Here is a 26536-nt window from a genome sequence, read left to right as displayed (position 1 = left end):
TTTAATACTCTACTTTTTAAGGTGCTATCAAACTAGCGGACCTGGTGAACAAACTAAAAAAATGTGGCTTTTAGTGTTGTACTACATGCTTTGACTAAATTTTGTTACCGTTATTTTAAATATAAGTTACTTAGGATGTAATTATATACATATAACTGTGCTCTTTTCATTTAGAAACACTATTGTCTGTGCCGCCATCGATGATACGTGACGTCACACAATAAATCCGTACCCAAGCATAAAGACTGTTCTGTTAAGCAAAACCTTCAATTTTTTTTCCACTTAAGGCAACTCCTTTTTCATTCCAAGAATACCCCACTCTTTTAATGGTTTTATTAAGCTGCCGTGTCTGAGCGTGCTGTGCTCTGTGAATTCGTACGTTGTCCGCGCAGTGCTGTAAGGTTCTCTGCTATGAGCGGTCAGTCGCGATATATTTTTGTTAGTGTAAATGTGCCTTAAGTTAATAGTAAAAAAATATTTTTTTTTTTTCGCTAACCCAAAATAATGGTTCAGAAAATCGCCCCGAAAATCGGAAGCCGTGAGTATTGAAAATAAAAAAAATATGTTATTAAGAATTAATTTTTAAAAAATTCGCTCGCACTTATTAGGCCCTTTTCGAAGTCAACAGAGAACTGAACCTATAAGATAATAATAAATTTAATATTGATATCTTTTCTAAAAAAAACAATCCCATTAAACTGGGTATAATAATTTATATAACACCCTTGATTTTGAAGGGACAGCAATGCACTTAATAAATTTGAAACATCATCTGAAGCGAAATAGAAAAAAATTAACGCTTTTCAAGTCAAAACTTCTTAGAAGCTGATTTAAAACTAGATGAAAACGTAAATGACACTATAAAAGCGACACTAAAAAGATAGTGTCAGTAAAGGATCTATTGATAGTACATAATTGTTTTTTTTTGTCTTGTGTCGATGTTTGTCTGTCTGTCAGGCAACCGAACTAACCTGTATTATGTAAACAAACTGAAAACATTGTTCGCGTGTTGTTATCAATCGATTACACGCTACACATTGTACTTAGGTGGAAAATTGTGGGCTGCTTAATACTAGGAACAATTTCTCTGATGATTTCTTTTGTTTTATGTAGCGAGAAAACACATGGCATTGTAAATAAGAATGATAATAACCGGGAACAAATCACGCATAGTCCTCCAACCCCAAGCTAGAATTCCAGAGACTGACATAAATTTGACTCTTACTGGTGGTAGGACCTCTTGTGAGTCCGCGCGGATAGGTACCACCACCCTGCTTATTTCTGCCGTGAAGCAGTAATGCGTTTCGGTTTGAAGAGTGGGGCAGCCGTTGTAATTGTACTGAGACCCTTAGAACTTATATCTCAAGGTGGGTGGCGCATTTACGTTGTAGATGTCTATGGGCTCCAGTAACCACTTAACACCAGGTGGGCTGTGAGCTCGTCCAACCATCTAAGCAATAAATAAAAAAACTATAAAAAGACAAAGAGCAAACAAACCTGTTCATCACAGGAATGTTGCCCGATGTGAGAATCGAACCCACGACCCTTGGCGCAAGAGTCAGATGCGATAACCACTGCATCACCGAGCCAGTCAATTGTAATTAAGTTTATTGTAAAAGAATAATATGTACACGGCGTGAAAAAAGCTTTGGACATTAAAATGAATTTTTCGAATTTCATATACGTCCTAATGTGATTTCACCAGTCTCGTCGAGACACGAAGTCGAAATTTCGATCCCGAATTTCAATTCACCGTTGATTTGTAATTATAAAAAAGGAACTAATTATCATATCACCTATGTCCATTAGGCATTTGCAATACAATGCGCCACGCTTGTAGGGATCGACTTGCATTCAAAAATATATTTTAATAACCTCAGCTGGTCAAGGAATTCGTTGGTCATAATATTAAATACTAGTAAAATAAAAAAATATTTTTTTTCACGCAACGGATTGAATGCCCATGTTACGCAAAATTATAAATAAAAATAAAAATAATTAAACATTTCCTTCTTATTATTGGTCCAAAATCATTAAAAGAAAATTCTCGAACAGAAAATCCGAAAAGTGCAGTGAGAAAGTGCCTGGCAGTCTTTTGTTTTATTCATTTTCTTAATTAGTACTTAAATTTATGTACGGCTTGCGTCTAAGATTTGAATAGAAAATTATCGTGAGTGATTCTGTGAACGTGAATACAAATTTAAGTGCTCGTGACCTAACGGATAAGTCACCCGACTTATCCATCTCGAGCGACCAAGCCGGTGTTCGGTTCTCGTAAGCAATTTTTTAAAAGCGGTCCCATCACTAGTGGCAACTAGTAGGCCGTGCCTATTGTAAACCTGCCTTGCCTTTTCCCGCTGCGAAATCGTCATTCATTCTAAGTTAAAAAGTGGGACATCCTCTACAAAATAACATATAAATGTCTAATTTTGTAGTAGAATTCAGCACATCTCCCAGGTCTTCAGATCGTAGGATCAATACCTATCGCTATCATACCCCGGGATTGCGGGCCCAGGGATGATATTTAGGGCACTAACCACTAAACGACTCCGCCGCACTCTCACCCAAGCTCCCGATCCCTCGAGGTTAGAATCCGGGCAGGATACCCCTGGTCGAAACTGCAACCAGATCGCGGCTGATGGAGCTTTCGAGATAAAACAAAAGCTCTAAAACGTCAGCCGTCTCGGTAAGGGGCCAGTCAGACCGCTCAGGCGGTGTTGATGGCGTCTTGGGATACTTGGCTGAGTTGGAACCAGCCTTCCGGATAGGGACGCGATATACCACTAACCTCCTCATCGCTCCTGATCGCCCCGTGCACTTTATCAGGGGGATCATCTTATCTCTTGCATGGGATTTACAATACTTTCTTAGCACCAATAAAATTGAAACGACAATGCCAAAAATTTTAGTTTCACAGTTTCACTTACACTAATATGACGCCTTCAAATATTTATTAAAAGTCGATAATAATTATGAAATTTTCCTACCTGTATAACGATGGAAATATCAAACAAGATTTCCTCATCGAAAAGAACTTCAGCAAGAAAACTTAAATAGGGGTTAACAAACCGACAACTGGATCATGATGCAACACCATGCATTTCTTGCGGTAATCACGATTCTGGACTTTGCCTTTCAAAGAATAAGGCACAAAGTAAAAGTCCGTGAGAATTACATCAGCATTCGTACGAAAGGGGAGATATGTTATAATTAAAATTCCCGACTTGTTTCTCGAATGGCAACGGTGCTCTCTCACGTACACGTTCGAATGAAAGTTTTGTTTTCAAATTTAATACATAGAAACTATTCGCTATTCATCGCTACCTTTATCGACTATCCTTGGCTCTGTGATGCGGCTAAGTCTTCATCTAAAGCAAATTATGTTCCACAGTCGAATATGATGATCTTTAAAAAAAAAAAACTAAGCGTGTAACATTGAAAGTCACAAAATTATCCTAGGTTATGGATACCAAGAATATAAGAAACAAGACCCTATTTTTTTCGGGCCGGGCCCTAATCTCGTACGAGGTCACGCGACTTGGGGGCGCGCGGGGTATGTGGGACTTGACGATCTGCTGATGTTGAGAGCAGACCACGGGCCCAAGGAGTTTTAGGGCCCTATCGCACTAAACGACTCCACTCTTACACCCGACCCGATTTCCGTCCGGGGTCAGAACCCGGATAGATTAGGGGATAGGAAGCGAGACCTGACCTAACCTAACGCGATTACCAAATATCTGACCATAAGTGACTCCGACTGGCAATTGAACTGGTTTTCGTGATGTAGTCTGGTAACTAACGTATATTAAGAGTATGTATGTCTTATCGTAATGTCAAATCAACAGGAATTTTCTGACACTAAAATACATTAAAAGGACAACAGAGAAAATCGTGAGCCTTAGCAGCGCTACTCACAGTGTGTTTACGTCCCATCACAACCAATAAATAAATAAAATACTATCTTCTGTTACAGCCATTCACAGAGGCATGGCAACCTCACTAGATGCCACCGAAGAGATGGCGGACTACGAAACCGCGCTGGATAAAGCAGGTATGCAATCAATAATATACATCTAAGTCGTCGCGGCCTAAAGGATAAGACGTCCGGTGCATTCGTGTTGAACGATGCACCGGTGTTCGAATCCCAGGAAAATCCCACCAAATCTAATGATATACGTACTCAACAAATGTTCACGATTGACTTCCGCGGTGAAGGAATAACACCGTGTAATAAAAATCAAACCCGCAAAATTATAATTTGCGTAAATACTGGTGGTAGGACCTTTTGTGAGTCCGCGCGGGTAGGTACCACCGCCCTGCTTATTTCTGTCGTGAAGCAGTAATGCGTTTCGGTTTGAAGGGTGAAGCCGTTGTAAGTATACTTGAGACCTTAGAACTTGTATCTCAAATTAGGTGGCGCATTTACATAGTAGATGTCTATGGGCTCCAGTAACCACTTAACAACAGTTGGGCTGTGAGCTCGTCCACCCAATTTGTATGAATTTGGGATTACTGGTGGCTTAGAGGCCTTTCCAGTTTAATATACATTTTCAGTCGCCAAACGCTTTGAACGCTATGAATGCTTTGACAGAATGCCTAATCCCGGAAGTAGTCTGGCCACTTGGAACCATTGTGCGTATCCAGGCTGCATTCGTAGAGATGTTTTTTGTCACGTACCGACAGACTCTGGACATTATTTACGCTATGATAGTATACTAATGCTACCATATCCTTCTTCAAGCGATTTAAAAAAAAGATGTGTGGTGTCGTGGGACACCGGATGGGAACGAAGTTCCTTATTATAAAAATACTAATTTTAAGTTCTAATCGAGGTATAAAGAAAATAAAACTGGAGGTTTCGCAACAACCTACGGTCATTCGGTAACGTGCGAACTTATTGTGGTACACTTCATTCACGGTTGTTTGCTTAAGAGTTAGTGTATTGCGCAAACGAACGCTCTGAGATCGTGGTCAATGAATGATAAAAAATATGTAATTTTTTATACATTATTACAAAGTTAAGTCGTATATTGCGTGCATTACTAATAAAAATTACGTTACGGACGTTTTTTGCCGGTTAGGGTACCCCTCCGCATCATCCCATAAGAAACTTCGTTCCAAAAGTCGTCTAAAAAGCAGACAACAGTGCAGCTATGCCTCTGACATATTGATGTCAATATCCAAGACTACTTGCAAATCGCGTGAATTGTACACCTGCCTATAAGCGCAATTTGAAAAACATCCTTCAAACATTGGTATCCAGTTTTTTATTGAGACAAAGGAACATTTTAGGATAGAAAACATTTTATATCATCGTGGGTATCCTACAAACAACATTTCTTTTTCAACGAAAGACTGGGTAGGTAAACTGTTCTAGTTGGCACCGATACAAATAAAAAGTCAGCACATTGAACTGATTAGATAAATAAAATAAGTTCAGCGAAACGTGCAATAATATACCCAAATATAGAAAAATCAAAAGGTGCCTCAATTCTGTTATCATATATTTATCAGGATATTCTGTCGAAATTGTTGTGGAATGTGCTAAATCAAAGATGGTATGGGACCCCGGTAACCGTACTCGTCGAACTCGACAAAGAGTTCGACGTGCAAGCTAACCTAAGCATCAGCACACTGAGTTTCTGGCCGAATCTTTTCGGCGGGTCGCGATTCCGATCTGGTAGTAGATTCATTCGCGAAGCAGCTACTCTTGAGTTGTTAGGTCTCCTTTGGAGGCGCTGGGGCAGCTGTTAGCAAATCCCACCCCTTAGGGCTGGGGCTTTGCTCGCCCGCCTGCCCTGGTAAAACTGGAAAGGCCTCCGGGCCACAAGTAATCCCTCAATCACAAAAAAAGATGGTACGATTTTTCAAAACGCAATTCCAATGACACTTCTATTTTTCAAAACACTTCGAATACCTTTGGCGTTTTCTGTCTGTTGTTTTAACTTTCACTGTTAGTCCCTCCTAGATATATCAATAGAATAAATAACTTCTTAAATAATAAATAAATAACTTATTATTATCTTTTAATATACCTTAACTAAAACTTTATAACTCTATAGTTATTATTATTATGTGTATTAAACACTGCCTCGCCTGAGAACACGGCAGGACACACTCCGGCGAGGTGGGCAACGATCGGCCGGAGCGTTAGGGACTATTGGGCGAGAAACCGGCGAACTATACTTACTATATTATTATTATTTAACGGCCGTCTGGTGTAGTGGTAAGTGACATGGTCACTACACAAGGGGGTCGCGGGTTCGAATCCCGCCAAGGGAAGGTATTAGTATGATAAATATACGTGTCTTTTCCAGGGCTTCCTTTTAAATATATGTATGTGTATAATAAAAATCTTACATTTATTTCCGTTATCTGGTACCTGTAACACAAGTTCTTTACGAACTTAGCACGGGAACAGTTAACGTGGCGTGATTGTTAGTAAATATTTATTTATTTATTATTTATTTATTATTATTATATTATCTAAATAGCTTATTAACTTAAATAGTGAAGAAAAAAGAAATATTAATTTTATTATTATTATATACTAATAACTGTCACTATTAAAATTTAAAATTTAAATTAGGGCATTCACGTTGGGTTGTTCTTTTCTTTTCTTTAGTTTACATAATTTAGAGTTTGGAGTATTTATTTGATCAATGGATTTAAATAGATAAAAATCATCATCTACTCCATCAAATTTTTTAAAATTTATTATTAAAAGTGCTTTTACGAATTAATCTTACGTATATTTTTGTTGTATTATTTTCGACTTTTCCAATACTATACAGTTTTCGAAAGGTAAAATTACCTATGAGTAGTTTTAATGAGGTAATAATTTAAAAAACGTAAAACTAGTTTAAAAGCAGTGCTCAGAACTGACCAGTACTACTTTACTTATAGTATCAATAAGCCTTGATTTATTTAAGTAATTTATTTAGCTATTTAAGTTCTTCATTTATTTGAATTCAGTTTTATTGATAAATTTGATTTTTTTTTATTGCTTATATGGGTGAACGAGCTCACAGCCCACCTGGTATTAAGTGGTTACTGGAGCCCATAGACATCTACAACGTAAACGCGCCACCCATCTCGAGATATAAGTTCTAAGGTCTCAGTATAGTTACAACGGCTACCCCACCCTTCGAACCGAAACGCATTACTGCTTCACGGCGGAAATAGGCGGAGTGGTGGTACCTACCCGTGCGGACTCACAAGAGGTCCTACCACCAGTGATTACGCAAATTATAATTTTGCGGGTTTGATTTTTATTACACGATGTTATTCCTTCACCGTGGAAGTCAATCGTGAACATTTGTTCAGTACGTATTTCATTAGAAAAATTGGTACCCGCCTGCGGGATTCGAACACCGGTGCATCGCTACACACGAATGCACCGGACGTCTTATCCTTTAGGCCACGACGACTACTTGATGAAATGTTTCCAACAATTACATAACTTTTTACGACCCATACGGTTTCAATTCAGTCTTTTTGTACAATTTATACTCAATCAAATTGAATTAACGATTATTCAATTGAACAATTGCATTCAAAATTGCTTTCCGTTTAACGTTTTGTAATTTGGTCTTAATTTTGTGGCCTTTGAAAGCAGACGAATTAACTGCCCTCTTGACTGAAAATTGTCCCTGTCGCTATATTTTCAAACCTCGTTTGCAGATGGAAATGTCTTAGCGTATAGCTAACAGCGGCTCTTTCCACTGTCGGATGGTACGCGGCTAAAAATATCTCTAGAAGCGCAGTTTAGGTGAACAGAGTGGTTTGTGGTAGTACGGATGATGAAATTTCACTTGTGATCAAACGGATTGTAACTTCAAATTCAACTATGTATTGAATTAATCATGGCCTAAAGGATAAGACACCCGGTGCATTCGTATCGGGCGATGCGTCTGTGCCGGGTACTAATTTTTTAAAAGAAATACGTATTTAACAAATGTTCACGAATTGCTTCCAGACTAACATCGTGTAATAAAAAGTGACCCCGAAAAAATTTTAGTTTGCATAATTATTTATTGGTGGTATAAGTACCACCATAGGTGGGTAGGTATCACCACCCTGCCTATTTTTGCAGTGAAACAGCAATGTGCTTCGGTGTGAAGGGTGGGGCAGCCGTTGTATTGTAAAAACTGAGAATTAGAACTCATGTCTCAAGATGACCGGCCGCATTAACCTGGTTGATGTCGACGGGCCTCAGTGACCTCAGTCAATTAAAAAAAATATACGTTGACAGCACCGCGCCTTTTGGATACGGCGATTTGATCCAATGGTCACTAAGATTGACTACCTCCAGTTTTCAGTTCTGAAAATAAGAGATGTATCGTAACTTAAACCCGTCTCTTCTACCAGAACTTAAGCTGTGAAGTCGATGCGAGATTAAGTAAAAGCAATTATGATTAAACTCCGAATTCGGTTTCCGGATTCCGTGATACGGAAACCCGACATGTGATGCTTTAGGTTAAATTTCGTTGGATTGTTGAATGGATAATACAGTTCGTCACCGCTACAATAACATTCATTCCACGACCAATGTTTATGTTAAAACCATTGTCTGCCGCCATTTTAGATCGTATCTAAAACACGATCTCTTTTGCGTTGACAACATGTCTATGTGATGATGATGGTAATTACTGAATGGAAAACTTCCAAATTGCTCTTTTTTTTACTTCATGCAAAAAAATAAGTTCTTATAGGTTTGAGTCGTTGGGTCTTTCTATGACACTCTAAAATAGTTCTACAGATAAAACGATTTTAGTGCCGTCATCAATTTGGAGCTTGGTTTTATGAGAATTAGATCTTGTGCGATGTTTCTCAAAGCTATATTCAATCGATTGAAGATTATCTAGAAGGTTCATTTATTATGTGAACCACACAATAAGATTGAAGAAAATTTTATCTATATTTTTTATTTATTATGAAGTGTATTAAGGATTCAAAAATTCGAATTAACATTTATAGGAAATGAAAGGACGTTCAGTGTGGCGAACGCGTGATAGCAGAGACCTATGTCCTGGGCATTGGGTATTCCAAGCCCTATCGGCTAGATATTTGGGAAACTTATGGTGTTTTCTTTTCAAATAAAATAAAACTTATATAGGCACCAGAAAGAAGGCACACCGTGAATACAAGCTCTAATAAGCCTCGCAAATTGCCAGAAATTTCACGTTTTCTTCGCCTTTTTCTCACGCTCGTCTTAGTTTAGAGAATAATCCCACATTTGTCCCGTACAATATACGTCCGAGTTTAATTTCTTATCTCTTTCTCAGGGTATGGCCGCTTCAGCCGGAGTGCTTTAGGAGCGTGCGTGTGCGCTTTCTTCGCATCAGGAGTGCAGAACTGCATTATGTCTTACGTCCTGCCGGCGGCCAGATGTGAACTACAACTGACGACATACCAAGCAGGGTTGATCAACATGGCTTTTATGAGCGGTGAGTTATTTGAGGCTTAATTTTATTTTATTTATTGAAGTGAAAACTTCTTTAGAATCGTTGTGATTTCAAACCGGATGCAACGGAAAAAACGACAGGTAAGAGACACAAATACAAAAATGTGTAGGATGAAGCCAGCAAAGAATGAGACAGAAATATACATACTATTTAATACAGCGCCATCTGTGAGATTTTTTAATACTAACGTGTGTATGAAAACTCTTGTAGTGAATTTTAATTTAGGATTATACGTGAAATTAAAATATCAATTCACAGAGGGCGCTACCTTACAATTATTTACTAATGACAAAATTTTACATATACTTAAGACGTTTAGGATAATTGTATTTTAATTTTGGAAGGTTTCACTTCTACCACGTATGAATTGCACACATTTTGTTTTTTTTTTTTTTATTGCTTTGGTGCGTGGACGAGCTCGCAGCCCACCTGGTGTTAAGTGGTTACTGGAGCCCATAGACATCCACAACGTAAATGCGCTAATCGGCTCGATCGAAGATCTTTCGTTTGTTGGTTCCTGTAATGACCCCGTCGATATTGAGCTTAAAGCTTCTGAGCTTAGAATATTGCACAAAGTGGGAATGAGTTGCTCGCTCCAGACCTTTCAATATTTGAATAATTGTTACGTTATAATACCTCTTGTAATAATGAATATAAAAAAAATCTAATATTTAAAAAAAAAGACATGCCTGCTGAGTTTCTTGCCAGTTCTTCTCACGACGGAGGCTACTTTTTTGAATTGGTGGTAGTTCTTTTTGACGTTCAACAAGTATCTACTTTTATTTATGTTTAATGTGTAATAGATATAAAAATGAATAGCTGTTCGTTAGTCTCGCTAAAACTTGAGAACGGCTGGACCGATTTGGCTAATTTTGTTCTTGAATTATTGGTAAAAGTTCAGAGAAGGTTCAAAAGGTAGATAATTAAGAAAATGCTCGGAATTAAATAAAAATAACAATTTTGTTATCCCTTTGATGTGGCCCCTGTCGGATGGATTCCTTTTGTTTGTTTTAAGCTTATTGTAGACAAACGTTTAGGTATTTTATTTATCGATTGAGGTACTACGAAGTCTGCCGGGTCAGCTAGTGTTGAATAATTTTTTTTGATTTGATTTGAAAGACGACCGTGTCATGAATAGTCCATATAATGCTGAGCCTCCTCGCCGGAGATATGCAAACGGAGCTATTAACAAAGGGGTTTTCAATCATATATACATATATGAATATTACAACACATCACACCATAAGCATATGGATGAAAAATGTTCTCGAATTTTCAGTGAAAACCCATTACCCTATGGGAAAATTTACTACAGTCAACAAGCTAAGAGGAAACCAAATAAATCGTACTACCAAAGCCTTAACCGAGTTAAATACACAAATTAGCACGCAGTTGTGAAAACAAACATTATTAAATTTATTAATGCTATGTTCAAAATTTCTCAGATTTACGTAATTGGCGTTTTCGGTTGATTCACACGTCACCGACAGTTCGGGCAATTGTGATTTTTTATGTTTTTTCTTCCTGGTACAAAAAAACCAAGATACCTAATCTATTACGGGATTCCGTAGACAAGACAACGTGAATGCCACATCTTGAAGTGTGCGGTCTAAATTGTATTGTATAATAACGCCTTACCACAAAAGCTATTACCGGTATTTGATTTTTATTACACGATGATATTATTCCTTCATCGTTGAAGCTATGCGTAAAGTCGTATTGAATACGTAATTACTGTGGAATAGGGATCGCAGCGCATAAAATAAAACTTCCACTATTTCAAAATCTTCTTTTATAATAATAATTAATACTTTTATTACGTCTTGCTCATTTTTAAACCGTCTTCGCCATCTTCTCTCTTCCCTTTCTCATTCTCTTTTCCCTTTCTTACTGTATTCTCTCACTCACATCTTAGCGCTCTGTTCCACACTCTTTTCATACATTGTTCCGTTCTTGCCAATCCTACAATACTTAAAAAAAAAAAGAGGTGCTTCTGGGATTCGAATACAGGTAAAGCCGCACGAGTATACCTGACATCTTATCCTTCAGGCCACGACGAATCGCAACGAATTACCAGTTAATGTGTAATTAATTGCGACCGAAAACATTATTCCTACGGAGTGACGCGGTCGCTAATCACGAACTGTGAATTTGATCGGTTTTTGGGCATCGCGTTCAATGTGATAATGGTATAATTGCTTGGGTATATATTGAAACTGAAAACAGACATAATACGTTGCCTGTTTGGTGAATATTGTAATCTTTGGCTGCGTAGTGGTCTAGAATAGCATCTCATCTCTTCCCGTGGCTTCTTTGACTTCACTGAACAATAGGAGGTTGGGAATTCAAATAGTACATTGCGATCACGAGTGCGCTTAGTGCGAGATGTTCAACGTTCTCGATAGCGTAAAAGTTAACTCAAATTTGTACGGAGTTGGAACGTTTGCTTACGTTTGCCGCTAGGGGCGCTGTTCCAACTGCATACAAATATGATTTAACTTTTACGCTATCGAGAACGTTAAAAAGCTCGCTCTAAGCACAGAGCCCGTATTTATTGTATGCGTTGAACCCGAGCTGTTACCTGTCTCAAAGTGGATAGCGAGATCCACTGCTTCGAGAAAAACCGGAGTCTTCGACAACTACTTCCACATGCCATTGCCCGTTGACTAGTCATTCGCGGTCCTGTGGACAGAATGGAAAGCAGTCGACGTCGCCCCAAACACGTCATTTCTGGTCCTCCCGATCCACTAACGATGCTTTTAGGTACCTCAAGCACCGGTCATCGTTCTTGTCGAACCCGTCGCTTGCGACGAAGGGCTCGACGAGTAAATTACCCCTCCGACACAGCCCACTGAGTTTCTCGTCGGATCTTCTCAGTGGGTCGCGTTTCCGATCCAGCGGTAGATTCTGCGAAGCACGGTTCTTGCTAGGGTTCGTGTTAGCAACGTCGTCATGGTTGAGCCCCGTGAGCTCATCTACTAGTTAAGGTTACGCTGAAATAGCCTCTCAAAGCTCTCAGCTAGTTAGGAAAAAAAAAAGTTGACAAGTAAATTAACTTATCAAAATAACAACTATTTATCTCCTGCTAAATATATATTGTTTCCCATTTGCGTCCTTTCGCCATGTTTACGGCTTGTTGAAGTTTCGACTTTGGACCACTTACCGAGGAAGTGAGTAAAACGGTCGATGATGGCATAAAACCGTGCAAACAGATCTAACAGAAGACTGAATCCATAAATGGATCTATCAGTTAACGCTCTCGTTGTGAAATTAGCGTCGGTTCGAGTGGCGCCATTTTATTTGTTCTTTTTTTTAAACAATGCATGATTGCCGAAAAATATCCATCTGTAAATTTACAGTTTAAAAAAATTTCAAGAACTCGTTAAAAATAATTTAATTCACATGCCATTTAATTAAACCGTTATCAAAAAGGAATGGGGATGATTGAAATTATTTTACTGGTGGTAGGACCACGCTGCCTATTTCTGCCGTGAAGCTGTAATGCGTTCGGTTTGAAGGGTCTGGCTGAGACTGGTACTGAGACTTTAGAATTCATATCTCAAGGTGGGTGGCGGCATTTACGTTGTAGATGTCTATGGGCTCCGGTAACCACTTAACAGGTGGGCCGTAAGCTCGTGCACCCAACTATGCAAAAAAAAACCGACAGTCGAAATGTTATAAGTCCGGAACTTGTATTTATGCAAACATATCTTGAAAATGGCGTTAGCGAATTCAGGCATCTCTCAAATATCTTGTATATGAACATAGAAGAAAATAAAATCCATTTTTTTGGCTACGGTACTGAGTTAAAGGTACTCCGACTGCGAAAGTCAGGGTTTCGAACGACCAGACTAACTTCTAGCAAATTAATTTAGTGGTAACAATCAAAAGCTATCTGCGATTTTCTGTGAGCTATCGCTGGGATACTGGTGTGGCGAAACCTTTGGTCCCGTCACGCGCATGCGCGGCTAGAAAATTTAGGGAGGCCATGATCCCCGCAATTAGAAAAGCAGATTGTACATTTCTACATTAAAATAAACTTTTTATTATTTTACTAGCTGACACGGCAGACTTCGTAGTGCCTCAATCGATAAGTGAAACACCTAAAATTTTGTATAAAATAAACTTAAAACAAATAAAAGTAATTCGTCCGATGGGGGACACATCAAAGGAAAAACAAAATTGTTATCTAAATTTAATTTCGAGCATTTTTGTATTTATTATCTACCTTTTAAACCTTCTCTGGACTTTCACAAATAATTCAAGACCAAAATTAGCCAAATCGGTCGAGCCGTTCTCGAGTTTTAGCGAGACTAACGAACAGCAATTCATTTTTATATACCTAGTCAGGTCATAAATTCTGTCACATGTTTAATGTAAAATAATTGAAACAAGTTTATTCATTATGTAACCATTCATATACCAAAATGAATTTAACAAAACATAGATTCTTATGACACTAAAGTTTATTCAAAATGACCTCCGTGATTTTGAATACAGGCCTTCAATCTGCGCGGCCAGTCGTTTATCGCAGCACGAACGAGGTCCATGTCAATATCGGCGGCTGCCTTAATCAAGGATGTCTTGAGTGACTGCAAATTGGGATGAGACTTTGAGCACGCCTTTTCCTCCAAGTGTTGCCATATCTAGTAATCTAACGGATTCAAATCTGGACTGGAGAAGGGCCAGTCTTCGCGCCGGATGAAGTCGATTTCACGCGCAGCCAGCCAGTCTTGCGTGCTCTTCGCTCTATGAGCTGGCGCCGAATCTTGTTGGAATACCCAGTGCCTGTTATTGAATATGGTATGAGAAACAGGTTCCACAAGGTTCGTCAGAACTGTATTTTGATACACAACTGCATTCGTTTTTACACCTTTCTCACAAAAATGTACCTCTGTTAAGCCCCAATAAGAAACTCCAACCATACTATGAGCGAGGATGGAAAATGACCTCGTTGGACACGCGGAATACGGTTGCTCGCTTCTTCACTACTGTGTGCGTACACCTTATCATTTTGTTTGTTGTAGCTCTCTTCTACGGTAAAAATTTTTTCATCCGAAAAAAGAATTTCCCGATATTTTTTTCCCTGCGTACCGCTTCATCAAAGCGCGGCATCTCTTCAGTCTCAGGTCCATTAGACGAGCATTCAAACGATGTCCTGTTTTTCTTCGATATGCCCGAAGCCCTAAGTCTTCATTTAACACCCTTTTCACCGTGGTTCTGCTTACCCCATCTGAAGGGCCAACAGTTTCTGCTTACGTTTGGGATTTCTTTGAATTCGCGCCTTCACAGCTTTTATCACTGCTGGAGTCCTAACAGACCGAGGGCGACGACTTCTTGACCTGTCATCTACACTAGAGTCTTTATTGTATCGTTTGATGGTACGATAAACGAATCTTTTGGTTATATTAAAATTTTTCAGTATGTTAAAAATTTGAATTGGCGCGTAACCGCAACGATGCAACGCAATAACTGCAACACGGTCTTCTTTAAGCGTCCACTCCATATTTAAAAATGAGTAAAATTCTAAAAGTATACATTTTTATTTTCATGAACAATTCGAAATTCGAATTCAATAAACCTTTTTGTGTCCAGCATTCTAAAAGAAAAGTTTTTACTGTGTGACAATACTTAAGTATGACCTGACTAGTTATTTAGAGCCGCTTTTATTTAAGCGTCCTAAACTTGTTTGAAGCCGTCTCGCATGTTTCATCTACAACGTATCCGTTTGCAACTGTAATTTACGCATTGCTCGGTTCCTGATTGAAGGAATCCTGTGTGTAAATCAGATTAGCGAGTAATGGATCCATTTAATAATCACGCGAACATCTTACGAATTCGCTCGATACGAGAGATAGAGTGATGATGGAACCAGGCCAGGGGTAAATTTAAGTGAATCGGAATTGCTCTACTGGTGGTAGGACCTCTTGTGAGTCCGTCCGGGTAAGTACCACCGCCCTGCCTATTTCTGCCCTGAAGCAGTAATGCGTTTCGGTTTGAAGGGTGGGACAGCCGTTGTAATTATAATCGAGACCTTAGAACTTATATCTTAAGGTGGGTGGCGCATTTACTTTGTAGATGTCTATGGGCTCCAGTAACCACTTCACACCAGGTGGGCTGTGAGCTCGTCCACCCAGCTAAGCAACAAAAAAAGAGTAATTGTTGCCCTGTCTAATTCAAAAGTCCCGGTCACCGTTCTCGTCGAAATCGTCGCTTGCGACTAAGGGCTCGGCGAGTAAACTAACCCATAGACACAGCCCACTGAGTTTCTCACCGGTTCTTCTCAGTGGGTCGCGTTTCCGATCCGGTAGTAGATTCAGCGAAGCATTGTTCTTGCTAGGGCTAGTGCTAGCAACGTCACCAGGTTAGAACCCCGTGAGCTCATCTACTCGCCCGGCTAATTTAATATAGCCCGTCGACCTTACTAGAATAGGTAAAAAAAAGTCAATCAACTGTTGAGACAATTGAGCTTTTGACCGTCTCAATGTAGATAGCACCATTGACAAGATTATGTCCATAGGCTTCGGTAACCAAACAATTAGCAGGTAAATAGGAATAAAAACCGTTATCAAGTCGTCGTGACCTAAAGGATAAGACGTCCGGTGCATTCGTATGTAGCGATGCACCGGTGTTCGAATCCCGCAGGCGGGTACCGATTTTTCTAATGAAATACGTACTTAACAAATGATCACGAATTACTTCCACGATAAATCTTCCACGAAGAATTTTGGAATAAAAGTCAAAGCCGCAAAAAATATATTTGCGTAATTTATCTATTCTTAAGGTGGGTACCGGCATCCACTTTGTCATATCTACTTAACACCAGTTAGGGTCGTGAACACGTTCTCCTTCAAACGTCGCCCAAAAAGTCCTGACAAAGCTTTTAATCTCCAGGTGGTGTTGCCAGTGCATTCTTCTGGGGTATAGTGGGCGATGTCTTCGGCAGGAAGAGCACACTAAGCTTGACGTTGCTCCTGGATGCAGCGATAACTTTAGCCCAGAGCACCGTTCCAGACTACAGACTTCTGCTGGCAGCTAGAACCATCAATGGGTTCATTATAGGTATTAATACTAATTCCTTTGATGGTTATTTTGAAGGCAAGGTAGGTAAGGTGGATGCTACCATCACGCTTTTAATTTTTTAGTTAAATTTTCTATAAAAGCGCATTTTTAAAACTATTAAGTACTTTAATATCAATTCCTGCCTTATTGATTATATATAAAAATTATATAAATTGGCAAAAATCTTATTTTGAAAATTGAATAATGGCATAATCTTATCAAATTAGTGTATTGTCATCGGTCCTCGATAGATCTACAAAGTTTGAATGAAATCTGGCCGTTTGAAGTGGATCAAAATCGCGTCTAAAGGAGTCAGTTACAAACATACAAACATACATACAAGTGAAGTTAATATAAAGCGTGTAAAAATAATCTTTATTTACCACGCAGGAGGTCCAGCTACACTGGTCTTTACGTATTTATCAGACCTAGTTGGAGTTAAGAAGAGACAATTCTATCTTAGCATGGTGGGAATGAGTTTTGTTGCGGCCTGGTTACTTTTGCCTGGTAAGTGGACTGGGTAACGTTTTTCGGTTTTAACAATTTAATACAGCCTTTCCCAAAGTGGGCGATAACGCCCCCTTGTAGACACTGCAGGTCCAAAGGGGGGCGGTAAGAGAGAAAAAATAGGGACGCTGTGTAGAGACTTGTGAGGTGATTTGTAATTTCATCTAGGTCTACATTTAGACACCGGCTGAGCTCTCACTATAGTGGTTTTTAAATAGGTAGGTGAAAAAATGAGGGCGCTAAAAAGAAATTTATTCTCAAAGTGGGCAATAGACAAAATAAGTTTGGGAACCCCTGATTTAATAGAATGACGCCTAATAGGTCTCACTGAAAATTAAAGGAAATCGGCTGTCCTATATTTCGCGTATGCGTAATGGCTTCACAGCGGAAACATGCAACTTGATGGATCAACAACAACTTGGTAACGAGTCCTAACAGAGCTAAAAGCAAGTTGTAATGCCTACAGGTTCTAGTAATCACCAAATATTAGGTAGGCCATAAATCATATGCCTCCTCACTTTAATATATAAATAAAACAGTGCGGACGAAAGAATTGTTGGTTGGTTCTACTGGTGGTAGGACCTACTGTGAGTTACTGGTGATAGGACCTCTTGTGAGTCCGCACGGATAGCTACCATCACCCCGCATATTTCTGCCATGAAGTAGTAATGCGTTTCGGTTTGAAGGGTGGAGCTGCCGTTGTTTTTTTATATATTAATTATACTTGAGACCTTAGAACTTATAACTCAAGGTGGGTGGCGCATTTACGTTGTAAATGTCTATGGACTCCAGTAACCACTTAACACCAGGCGGGCTGTGAGCTAGTCCACACATCTAAGCAATAAAAATAAATAAAAAAGTTGTATCTTCTATTGAATTGTCTGGCTATAATTAATGTCAGATTTGACCGTTGACCGTATTGATCCCAATCTCTTCGTACAAATCGCAGTACACTTCCGGAGAAAGCATCACTTAATATTAGACTAACAAATTGGCGACACTGACCCCGAGCGAACGAAATGTCAAGTGCTCAAGTTTAAGTGACAGTTAAGCAGTTCTATCACTTAGTAGGGCTGTGCAACGTTTGAATATAATTTCTACACATAAATGGTTTCTATATTTTTTCTTTCGGAAAGAACATTTAGGGAAATTCATTTTGACTTTTGTTGCTGGGGAAAGTTAGATGAGAAAATAATTGTATTTATTTTATTTTTTATTTATTTTATTGCTTAGGTGGGTGGCCGAGCTCACAGTCTTAAAAGTTAGCTCAAATTTGTATGCAGTTGGAACAGCGCCCCTAGCGGCAAACGTAGGCAAACGTTCCAACTCCATACAAATTTGAGTTAACTTTTACGCTATCGACAACATTCAAAAACTCGCCCTAAGGACACTAGTGCGATAGTAAAAATCAATATAAACTTAATTAGAATATTATTGCAAACTACCATCCCTAACTAAGTACTGGTGACCTACTGATCCGCTTAACACACTTTACAATTGAAATAGTCAAAATACATGCCAATTATACAGTGTATTTGTCAATGCAAATTTACTGTTGTGCAAATTTAATATATTATTTAACGAAAAACTGTTTACATATTTTTATTCAAACGAAAAAGTAGGTACCTAGTCGGTGAGTCATATAATAGTATTTGTGTGACCCAGTCTTTTATTCAATAGGTCACGTAGATCATGACTCAGTACCGTTCAGACGATAATTCCTGATTGCTGTGTCTAAGAAGGTTGGATTATGGCACCAGCCCACGCAGACTCTCGGGGCTTTGAAACTGTGATACTTTAAGACAAATATTTTTTTTGTACGGAAACTATCGACATCTTGTAGCGGATGCCCCTAAACTTATATGTTGTTAAAGTTAAGGCATTTAATTATTATTTTTATTATTGTATAACTAAACACAGAACATAAAAAAAAAAAAAATGTATACAAGTATTTATTTGTGATAGACAAATTGATAAAATTTTATCAATTTGTGGTTTCTGAAAATTTACAAAATCCTTCATTAAAAATAAAATATAGGATAATTGATATGTTACTGCCATCTACAAGAGGAATGAGAAAATAATCGAAGCGAAGCCATCTAGTGGCCGACGCCCGTAAACATGTTTTTTGAGTGCTTGAGTTGCTTATCTATAACTAGTTTATGTGTATTATCTATGCAGACTCCTATTGTTTCTGAATTCCTATACGAAGGTACGGATTGATATAAATAATCACCTATCTTCATTTCCAGCACTCGCCTGGATGGTGATTCCATTTAAAATCCCGGACTATCCAACGCTCTTGCCAATTTACTCGTGGAGATTGTTCCTTGCCCTGGGCAGTCTACCGGGCTTCATCGCGGGAATCTGGGTACTGTATTTACCTGAAAGTCCTAGATTGCTTCTGGACACAAACCGAGGCGAGAAAGCGTTGAAGTTAATAGCTAATATTCATAAAGCTAATAATGGCAAGAATTCGGATTTCAAGGTTTGTTCAAAGATTATTAGTCTTTAAATTTTTAGATAATATGGGGTAAGCTTTACTTTTGCAGAATGGTAGAAATGGTGGTTACTAGCCGCGAGGGGCTCAGAAATACCAGTATTCGAAAATAATTTGACTGATACCATAAGATATAAACGTATTTCGTTTTAAAAAAGTACATTTCCACTTTTATTTTGTTTTTGTTTTTAAAAAAAAATCCCTAAAGGGCTTTTTTTAAAAACTTTTGGGACCACTTAAACTTGAGCATATGTACCTAATTAGGTACTAAAGAAAATTAAAATAAATAAAAGAAAATTGGTTCACAAATAGGTCAACCAGAAAGTGTTTCTTATCTGTTTTGTTTTTAATTAGGAAACATATAGGTACGTATAAATAAGAAAAGTTTAGAAGGCGAGTTTTTTAGACGACCAATAAAACAGATGCATTATTTGAAATCTTTTACAGATCAAAAAGCTGATAGCCGACAATATATTCGTGGCTAAAACTCTAAATGGTGATGAAAATAAAACGATTACTTTGCTGATGGGAGTTTTGAAGGATTTGAAGATATTTGTGTCGAAGAGCTACGCTATGAAATCCAGTCTCATACTTTTCGTGTTCTTCGCTAATATGGCGGCGTAAGTTATTATTGTATACAAGCCGTGCCCTGCGGTTTCGCTCATGCAAAATTTTGTAATTTAAAAAGTTACCTGTACAAGCAAAGTCCCGAAATAAAATGTCGTATAATATCATTCACCATGATGAAATGTGTTAACACTGATTTTAGGTTAACTAAAACTTATTTTTATACAAAACTAGCTGTACCGTTCCGCTTCGCTGGGCATTAAAATTAACGTTATTCTTTTTCATCCCCACAAAGATTCTTATCATTAACGCCCCCGCAACTGGTGTAGGGAGTCGAACACTCATATAAATATTAGCCTATTCATTAAGTACATGTATTTTCTACATGGGTACCAAGTTTCAAATCAATCGGATGCATGGTTCAGTAGTTATAACGGAGCATCCGTAAAAACCACTGTAGATTTATATATTAGTACTAGCTGACCCGGCAAACGTTGTTTTGCCATATATAAGATTTCTAGGGAATTTCTAGTGTAGAAAAAAAAAAACTAGCTTATTGTAAGTGTGTAAGGATGTGGTAGATGAGTGAAAGAGGCATGTAGCGCTGTGAACGATGAAGGAATATAAAAATAACAATACCTCATTCAACCACATAATGTCCCATTATAACAAAAAAAAAAATTCCAAAAAATAAAAAATAAATCTTAGGGGTGGACAACCCTTATCACTTAAGGGTATAAAAAATAGATAGAAGCCGATTCTCAGGCTTACTGAATATGCATAAAAAAATTCATGAGAATCAGTCAAGCGGTTTCGGAGGAGTATGGGAACGAACATTGTAACACGAGAATTTTATATATTAGATAGATTTCATCGATGAACGAATTTAACGAATCAAAACCTGTTGGACTATTAAAATATAATCTAACATGGAACTACCCTCTATCGTTTCCATATGTTTTGCAGAGGCTTTGGCCTAAACATGTGGATCCCAGAACTGCTACTCAGGATGCAAGGAAGAGAATGCAAGAACGCCGCGTTGAATCAGACCGCCTCAGCTCTCCACAATGGAACGCACGTGGCTTGGAAGGAACTCACCAAACTATATGACTCATATGCTAAGCCAGAACTGGTGGCCAATTATAACAGCACTAGTTTTGAAGGTCACGGATGGCGCGAAGAAAAATGCGATGCCACTATGGATGACGAGGTGATTGATAAAATTTTATACTAGTATTTATCTTGTGATCTGTGATGGCTACCGCCACACGTCGTTTTTTTTAAAAATAAATACTGAATAAATCCATATCTATACTAATCTATACTAATATTATAAAGAGGAAAGATTTGTTTGTTTGTTTGTTTCGAATAGGCTCCGAAACTACTGGACCGATTTGAAAAATTCTTTTTCCATTAGAAGCCGACATTGTCCCTGATGAACATAGGCTACTTTTTTTTTTTTTTTTTATTTTTTTTTTTGGTTTCATGTGTGTTTTAATGTTTCCGAAGCGAAGCGAGGGCGGGTCGCTAGTATTATATAAAAATGAATTGCTGTTCGTTAGTCTCGCTAAAACTCGAGAACGGCTGGACCGATTTGGCTAATTTTGGTCTTGAATTATTTGCGGAAGTCCAGAGAAGTTTTAAAAGGTGAATACATATAAAAATGCTCGGAATATATAAAAACAAACAATTTTGTTTTTCCTTTGATGTGTCCCCCATCGAACGGATTCCTTTTGTTTATTTTAAGTTTATTTTATACAACAGTTTAGGTCTTTTATTCATCGATTGAGGCACTACAAAGTCTGCCGGGTCAGCTAGTACTGAATATTTTTCAAAACCTTAGTAAAGTTTTAAACTACTTTGGTTGACGTTACTATTTTAAATTCCAGATCTTCACGTCAGGCCTAATCGTTGGGGCTTGCTGCGTGCTCGGTAATGCTGCATGCGCAATCCTCTGTGCCAAGGGTGGGGCTCGAGGAGTCAAGAACTCAGCGGCCGCGTGCGCTGGGGCCTGTGCCCTGGCTTCCGCCTGTCTGGCAGCAAGCGCATGTTCCTGCTCCAACTCCAACAAGATAGCTGTAGCGGCTGCAGCAGCTTTGAATGCTGCTTCGCTGAATGGAAACGTGCTGTTGATCAGACTGTTGTTGAATGCTTTACCAGCTAAATTGAGGTAAGCCTCCTAAATGGCTTTGGAATGAGCTCCCCTCCACGATGTTTTCCGAGCGCTATTACTTATCCTTCTTCAAACCAGGCTTGTGGAGAGTACTTAACGGTAGGCAGCGGCTTGGCTCTGCCCCTGGCATTGTTGAAGTCCATGGGCGACGGTAACCACTCACCATCAGGTGGGTTGTGTGCTCGTCTGCCTACAAGGGCAATAAAAAAAGCATACAATGGACAGAGGCTACCCCAGAAGTTTTATAATCCATTAGCTGATCGTACTTGCGGTAGAGCGTCTTATGTCTGCCTATATCTGCCGCGAAGCAGTAATTATTTTCAATTTGGGTGGGACAGCTTTGGTCGTACATAGCTTTGGTCGTACATACTGTGACTTAGAGCTCATGTTTGTACGTGGAGAGTGATATTTAGCGTTGTTGATGTTTATGGGCACTGGTAACAAACTTACGCCGTGGGTGGGCTGTGGTCTTGTCCACCTATCTAAGCAATTAATAAAAAAAAAGAACTTCTGCTCATAATTTAATGACGCAGCTGTGTCTACTATCATCAACAAATGACAATGGAACAGACCGCTGAGCACTCACTGATGGAAGTGTTCCACCCTATATAATATATACTTATAATTTTCAGAAATACTCAATCGCACTAAATTAATGTAGAAAATCTGTATTAAAATTATTTTGAATTTGATTTTAAATTTTTTATTATACGTTTTAAATTATACTTAATGTATTTTGATAACAATTTCATAGAGATCTCTTCCTAAAACCTATCATTTATGTTTCTTAAGTGAACAAATCATTTTTTTATTTTAAAACTTATGTATGGGGGGCATAAATATTTTAGAAATGTTACAGTGGGGCATAGCGCAAAAATTGGGAGGCACTGATCTAACCCCTAAGTTACGAGCGCCTTAAAGCTTTGCAGAGTCATTGAATTATCCAAATTCTTATTCTTATTTGCAGTGGCCTTGGGGTTTGCTGGGGCGCATGGTGGGGCAGAGCAGGTGGTGTGGCTTCCAATCTAGCAGTAGGAGCATTGCTAGACCTCTCCTGTCCAGCCCCTTTTATTGCCGTAGCAGCTTTATTAGCTTGTAAGTATATTAAATTGAATTCAAGATGGGTAGACGAGAATGGCTAGCGAATCCAGGTTGAGAGGTGAACCTTAAGTTTCAATGGTATTATGATATAAAAGAGATGACAAAGATGAATCAGGTAGATATAATCTATATATTAATACGTGAAGCAAAAATTTGTATCCCTTTTTACGAAAATTGCGCGGACGGAGGAGTATGAAATTTTCCACACTTATAGAGAATATAGAGAAGAAGGGCACAAAGCTAATATTTTCTTAAAATAATGCATAAAAGATACATTAAATCAATAAAGGAAACATTACACACACTACGTACCATGTATTTGACGCACACACGCATGCATACTATTTATTGTCAAAATTTTGTTCTTGACGTCTGTTGTCAAATTGAGAATAGATTAAATATTGTTTGTCTTTATTAATATTTTTTATAGTGTTGTCTTGGTGAAATTTGTGATTATAGAAGTATAAAATACCATCATAATAGTGTACAAGCTTACAATTCCAATTAATTATAGTCGAATTTTAACTACTGCGGGACCTCTAGTTCATTAGAATTAGCTTAACTATGTGGTCACCATGATTTGGCTTGTGCTTGAATTAGTAGAAAAATAAATTTAAGAGTGAATTAAGAGAATTAAGGTGAAGTTTACTAGGAATTAATACTGATATGGACCGACTAATGGAAAATGCACTACAAAAAGAAAATTTGTTCACAGTATCAATAGGCTGCATAATGGTGATCAAGATAGATGAATCACAAGACGAAACGCGAAAAGAAGAAGACAATTCGAATATAGAAAGATACATATCAACTTACATGTAGATAGAAAAATATGGTTAATCGCTAACTGAATTAGAAGTATAATGCCTTGAAACGCATTAAGAATTTAAGACTTTAAGTGCGAGAATAAATCGATTAATTTTGAATAGTCCCTGTTTTTGAAACATCATTTTTGCAACGACCATGTTTGGGACCTCTACTCCTAGGCCCTTATAAAAACGTTATAGCAACTGTATGTTGTATCTAAAGATACACAATAAGTATGTTATATCATTGGACTTGGTCAAACAGAATGATAGATTTCTTTATGTAATAAAAATCTTAACTGCAATAGTTGTATAATGATATGCAGTTAATGCTATTTCAACAATCCCGATTCTGCAGGATAGCCGTCGGAGCACCATGGTTCCTGAGGAACGTGGATCTCCACGATGACCTGGAGCTCGACTCTGTCAGTAAGTATCTACAGTCAGCATCATTGCGCCATTTCGAGAAGGCGGCACGACATGAGAACCCTCTTGTCGTGGCCGCTGGAAACTACATACCCGATCCTGTAGATCGAATGGTAAACAGTCGACGTCGCCCAAAGCACGTCATTACGGATCCTCCCGATCCATTAACGGTGCTTTTAGGCACCACAAGCACCGGTCACCGTCCTCGTCGAACCCGTCGCTTGCGACGAAGGGCTCGACGAGCGAATTAACCCCTAGACACAGCCCACTGAGTTTCTCGCCGGATCTTCTCAGTGGGTCGCGTTTCCGATCCGGTGGTAGATTCTGCGAAGCACTGCTCTTGCTAGGGTCAGTGTTAGCAACTCTCCGGTTTGAGCCCCGTGAGCTCACCTACACACGTTAGGGTGAAGCTGAAATAGCCTCTCAAGGCTATCAGCATAGGTAGGAAAAAAAAAAAAAAAAACAAAAAAGCTATTTCAAGATGGCGTCATAAGGAATTGCGTTCGTCCTTGTTTCCTTCGTAGATTGACTCGATGGCGCAGTAGTTAATACCAATGACTGCTGGAACGAGGGTCACAGATTCCATTCCCACATGGAGCGAACATTCGTGTGAATTGTTTGTTTTTTGTCTTACTGTTTTATAATTGTGTGTGTGGATGTCTAAGCGTATGCTTAAAGTATGTCAATGGTCTCTGGTTCTTACAGTTTAGCGAATTCTAGTTTGAAGTGAGTGATGGTGTGTGATTGGTCTTAGATTATTTATTTATTTACTTGAATTGATGCCGGACGGGTGTTTGTAGAAGTGAAACAAAAGCTTAGCTTAACTTATATTTCGAATTATAAACGCGGATCAAAAATAGACTTTTGATATTATAGACTGTGATCTTAAATTTTTTATTAATAATTGATTAAATCAAATTAAATGTTTGTTGATGACTGTTCGCACTTACCTTGGTGGAGTTTAGTTAAATTTTTATAGTAAAAAAAATTGTATATTTAAAAACAAAATGTAATCATACGTTTCACTGGTGGTAGGACCTCTTGTGATACTGGTGGTAGGACCTCTTGTGAGTCCGCGCGGGTAGGTACCACCGCCCTGCCTATTTCTGCCGTGAAGCAGTAATGCGTTTCGGTTTGAAGGGTGGGGCAGCCGTTGTAAAACTATACTGAGACCTTAGAACTTATATCTCAAGGTGGGTGGCGCATTTACGTTGTGGATGTCTATGGGCTCCAGTAACCACTTAACACCAGGTGGGCTGTGAGCTCGTCCACCCATCTAAGCAATAAAAAAAAACCTATTGATATTAAGGTAACAATTTGTAGATCCATTTTTTTCAACTGACAATTAATGTCATTTGGTACTGTAATAAAATTTGTAAATTAAAATCTTACCTTTCGTAATTTTTTACGTAGGTACCTTTAAATTTTTTAATATTTTAGTGGTTTAATGATCTATTTATTTTGTTATTATTTTCTCTTGTAATTAGAGATTAATTCGTTAAAAGCGTTTAATATCTTAACTTAAAAAAACCCATGCCTACATTATAAGTAGTTATTAAGATCTCGTTAGTAAAATTTAAAAGCGACGTATCTTTGTAATATTTTTAATATTATGTATGAATTTCGCGCCACAAAATGGAAAAATAATATTTGTGTACAGAAAATGAAGTAAAACTTTTATCTGTTTTTTATTTATGTCAAACGTCCACTTTTAATATCATTTGCAGGTTTTTAGTTTTTACTTTTCGTGGATTAGCCAGGTGTGTGATTCCGTCATCGTAGCCAAAGACTTTCATGAATATGTGTTAGCCTAGTGGGTTTCTCGCTGAATCTCCTCTGTGGGTCGCGATTCCGATCCGGTGGTAGAGGTGGGTGGCGCATTTACGTTGTAGATGTCTATGGGCTCCAGTAACCACTTAACACCAGG

General features: G+C 38.4%; 1 protein-coding gene across 2 annotated transcripts; it reads left to right on the top strand.

The window, feature by feature from the left end:
• The first annotated feature begins 357 nt into the window (after nucleotides 1-357).
• LOC114239940 (synaptic vesicle glycoprotein 2B) lies at nucleotides 358-26287 on the top strand. 2 transcript variants are annotated; one of them, XM_028170380.2, is made up of 11 exons: nucleotides 358-538; nucleotides 3974-4051; nucleotides 9288-9449; nucleotides 16362-16529; nucleotides 16920-17036; nucleotides 19289-19524; nucleotides 19984-20156; nucleotides 21070-21313; nucleotides 21993-22273; nucleotides 23244-23371; nucleotides 24093-26287. In XM_028170380.2, the coding sequence occupies exons 1-11, from the start codon at nucleotides 505-507 to the stop codon at nucleotides 24197-24199; spliced, it is 1728 nt and encodes a 575-aa protein (XP_028026181.2). In that variant the 5' UTR covers nucleotides 358-504; the 3' UTR covers nucleotides 24200-26287. The 2 variants fall into 2 exon arrangements, with proteins under 2 accessions (XP_028026181.2, XP_089584113.1); XM_089727987.1 differs by having other exon boundaries at nucleotides 397-418.
• Nucleotides 26288-26536: the final 249 nt, after the last annotated feature.

The sequence above is a fragment of the Bombyx mandarina genome, chromosome 06 (assembly GCF_030267445.1).
Source record: "Bombyx mandarina strain Sakado chromosome 06, ASM3026744v2".
NCBI lineage: Eukaryota > Metazoa > Arthropoda > Insecta > Lepidoptera > Bombycidae > Bombyx > Bombyx mandarina.
This window is presented reverse-complemented; position numbering and strand designations above follow the sequence as displayed.

Bases quoted from the DNA above. Each gene is read 5' to 3' on its own strand.
- LOC114239940 (XM_028170380.2), top strand. From the start codon at position 505: ATGGTTCAGAAAATCGCCCCGAAAATCGGAAGCC. The intron at 9,450-16,361 runs GTGAGTTATTTG...TTTAATCTCCAG, and splicing joins CAACATGGCTTTTATGAGCG to GTGGTGTTGCCAGTGCATTC. The intron at 22,274-23,243 runs GTAAGCCTCCTA...TCTTATTTGCAG, and splicing joins GCTTTACCAGCTAAATTGAG to TGGCCTTGGGGTTTGCTGGG.